Genomic DNA, 3,494 nt, shown 5'->3' with positions numbered 1-3,494 from the left:
CCTCGGAAAATATTTATTCAAAATTCCCAAGTACTACAAGCATAATCATTTTACAGCAGATGTAATAAATACTAGTAGTAGTTTTTATGTCATTGCCTTCTCAATATTATTAATTTTATATATTTTCTTATAATTTACTCGTAACTGTTTATATCAGCATAACTGTTTATAGCATACCTCCAATATGTACATACCAAATACGCACTAAAATCTTTACAGTAGGGTATAAGAAAAAAAAATCTATCATCTGGTACTTCATTATGCATTTAATTAATACTATTTATTAAGTTGAAAAAAATCCTATTTAACATGTTTCCTGACAGTTTATTTGATTTCTCTACATCAGTGTTGCCTGAATGGTGGTTGTTAGTTTTTTTTTTTTTACAGCAGGTGGGAATATCCACTCACATTAGTATTGTGGGACTAAATATTTCAGCCTCAACCTCCCTAAAAGTTTAGTACTTCCATTCATCAAACGCCTTAATGTTCTCACACATTCAACAACGTTCCAGTCATAACAACCACACAATGTTTTTCTGTTACTGGCTGCCACTAGAGTATCTTTAGTGGAAAGTAATATCCTTCTGTGTAAGCGTATGTAACTGCAGTTTCGCATTATAATACTATGTAATGCACATCTTAGATGATTGCTCCTGGAAGGCTTAAACCAACACTAGAAATAAACTTGTGTGGTTAAAACACCTTCAAAAGAATTTTTTAAAATATGTGTATACAGAAATATATAACATATGTTTATGTTTGTAAATTTATACATTTATAATATTAGCACGTACGTTCTGAAACAGAAGGAACAGGTTCCGAAGATAGTTTGGAATCAATGACAAATCTTCCTTTTTTTTTTTTCTTTAACATCATATCCAGCAAGTCACTGCTGCGATATTCCAACGTTTAGATAGTTAAAACTGATGATTTTGAAATTCCAACTTGAGGTCTCTCCGTTTCGATCTCAAGGAAAATTTCGAGAGGTGGCTTAGTGACGAATCGATCGAAGGACGAGCGCAGGAAGTCAGAAAGGAAAGTGGAAGTTTTCAGAACACTTGAGGCCGTATTCGATTTCCGTATTGCCTTGTTTGCAATGCCGACTTCAGGTAGTATAAGTCATAATAGAGGTGTTGAGGTGTTTAGCATTATGGAAAACATATATATTTGTGTTTTTTTAAATGTTTGTGTGTTTTGTACAAAGATGTTTCGATCCAAAACTAATTTTCGAGTTCGGAATTACTACTTCAGTTTTTACGAGAGTTGAATATTATTAATAAGTAATCAAAAGTCAATTTACAGCTAATCCTTATCAGATCCAAAGTAATTAAAGCGTATCATTAAATCTTGTGTTTCTTATTTCTCCTCTATTGAAGTATAACATAATAAATCCATATGTTCCAAAACCTATACACTCGTACATGTTAGGCCCTATCGCAACTGGCCAAACGAAGCACGACTGTTTGACAACGATGGTCACTTTGTTGCCCTAAGCATAATTCAAACATAAGGAATATAGCTGAATGTTTTAATCATGTTTTTCAAATTAAACATTTTATGGACAATTTGAACAATCAACTATATTACCTTTGTTTGATTTTTTTTATTAATATGTCAAAGAGGCAATTGACATCGACGTTAGTAGCGCTATGCTTGTCCAGTTAGGACACGACCTAACTGCAAAGAACTGTTAGTATGTATCCCAGTTTTATTACATATTATCACATTTATTAAGCATTGTTGTGGCATTTACTCGTTAAACCAACAAATTAATTGACACCTGGACGAAACAAATATTCTCAACCGCTTTAAAGATGATTTTCTCCCTTTTAAAAAACAAGTAGGCTGCTCCTGGTACAACTCGAAGATGATCATTGACCATTCCATCTCCTTCAATGATTAACACTATTGAAAATGATAACAATCGTGGTATTGACTGCACTCCAGGTCCTGAAATAGTTCCCATGACTACACGGTAAAAAGGAGATGGTGTTAAATATTCGGTTATGCCTTCTTCAACTGATCGAATATCAACTGCTAGATTATCTTTAATCTCTTTGGTAGTCCAAAAATGTAAATTCATACTATCACAGAAACTGTCCAAATCTCTTCTACTACAAAATGCTGCCGTGGCAGAGTTCTCCACAGTATTGGAACACTGAAGGGCCTCTCCATAAAGATAGACATACGGTGTTTCCGCAGGAATAATCATTGCCTCTAAACTTTTAAGATTTACTATATTGAGGAAATAGGGAAGAAATATTCCGACATCACCAGGGTTATCATCAACCAATTTCTCAAATAATTTCATAGGATGGAAAGAACCAATACAGGAAGGTGCAGAATTAAGTAGTTTATCTTTAAGTATCTTACTTGCATATTCGATTTGTGATGAAGGATTATCCAATAGATGTTTAAAAATGGTTAGAAAATCTTGTTTCTCCTTTGTCTTTAGGAATTTATCAATCAATGTTTCATTTACTAACATTCTGAATTCGGGAACATTTTCAAGAACTTTAATAATAAAATCTAAGCTTCGAAAACCAACCAGAAATATAAAATCATCTAGTGCTACAACCATCCCATGTCGAACACCAGGGGTAAGAAAGTTCTTAGCGTTTTTGCTGTGGAACAGGTTGCCTTTTACCTCAGATGGGTAGCAAAGGAGAGGAGCAGGTATCCTAAGGGACAAAATCTTGATTGTGAAGGGAATAGAACCTCCAAATTCACAAAAAGCAGTTTCTCCAAGTTCTTGGGCTGTCAAATTTCTGAATAATTCATTTATGTACTTATCTTTAGTTTCCACATAAGTTTCATAAAACTTGTCTCCTCCTATTATATACTCACCAAATGGGATTGCAGGATCTATATGGTGTTTGTTTTGCACAGAGACATATAGTTGAGCTGCTAAACCTTCTAATCCACACATTCCCCAAGGCTGGCTTAAAAGAACTCCCTTCAGCTCCATATTTTACTTGCTAAAATTCTATGAAGAAATTAAATTGTAAAACAAAACTTAGTAAAGTGAACAACTGTTTTGAGAAAACAAACAAATGTTCACCCATATTGAAATTAGATTAGGCATTCAAACAACTGGGGATTCATGTATTGTTTTTTGTAAAAATTAAAAATCTAAGTCCATATCATCCTAACCATTATTGGTTAATGAAATTATTTATAATAATATATTTTATTATTATGGGGTGTAGGTCCTTTAATTCAGCGTTGTGTAATCTTCTATCACGCCCATCTTATTTGCCGCAATTCTATAATCTAAGTTATATTTACCGGGTGCAGTTCAATTCAGCGTTGTAGAATGAGGCCGTCAAAATTTCAGAACAAATATTTTACATGACATTATATTTTCAAAAACCCTACGGCTTTGCTCTTCCTTTAGTGTAAGAGGCCACGTTTCGCATCCATAAAGAGCAGGTGGAAGAATAATAGTTTAGTAAATCTTAACTTTTAAGTTTTTGGATAGATGCGTGAGTTAA

General features: G+C 33.5%; 1 protein-coding gene across 1 annotated transcript; it reads right to left on the bottom strand.

Annotated features, from left to right (window-relative positions):
* Positions 1-286: 286 nt before the first annotated feature.
* LOC106680669 (uncharacterized) lies at positions 287-3,028 on the bottom strand. The gene has a single exon (XM_014420537.2). The coding sequence runs from the start codon at positions 2,966-2,968 to the stop codon at positions 1,757-1,759; it is 1,212 nt and encodes a 403-aa protein (XP_014276023.1). The 5' UTR covers positions 2,969-3,028; the 3' UTR covers positions 287-1,756.
* Between the last annotated feature and the right edge of the window lie 466 nt (positions 3,029-3,494).

The sequence above is a fragment of the Halyomorpha halys genome, unplaced genomic scaffold, assembly GCF_000696795.3.
Source record: "Halyomorpha halys isolate HHAL.00 unplaced genomic scaffold, Hhal_1.1 Scaffold276.1, whole genome shotgun sequence".
Taxonomy (NCBI): Eukaryota; Metazoa; Arthropoda; class Insecta; order Hemiptera; family Pentatomidae; genus Halyomorpha; species Halyomorpha halys.
The sequence above is the reverse complement of the archived record's forward strand: the minus strand, read 5'-3'. Positions and strand labels throughout refer to the sequence as shown.

What these genes read in the sequence shown, in the direction of transcription:
- LOC106680669 (XM_014420537.2), bottom strand. Translation starts at nt 2,968, where the DNA reads ATGGAGCTGAAGGGAGTTCTTTTAAGCCAGCCTTGGGGAATGTGTGGA.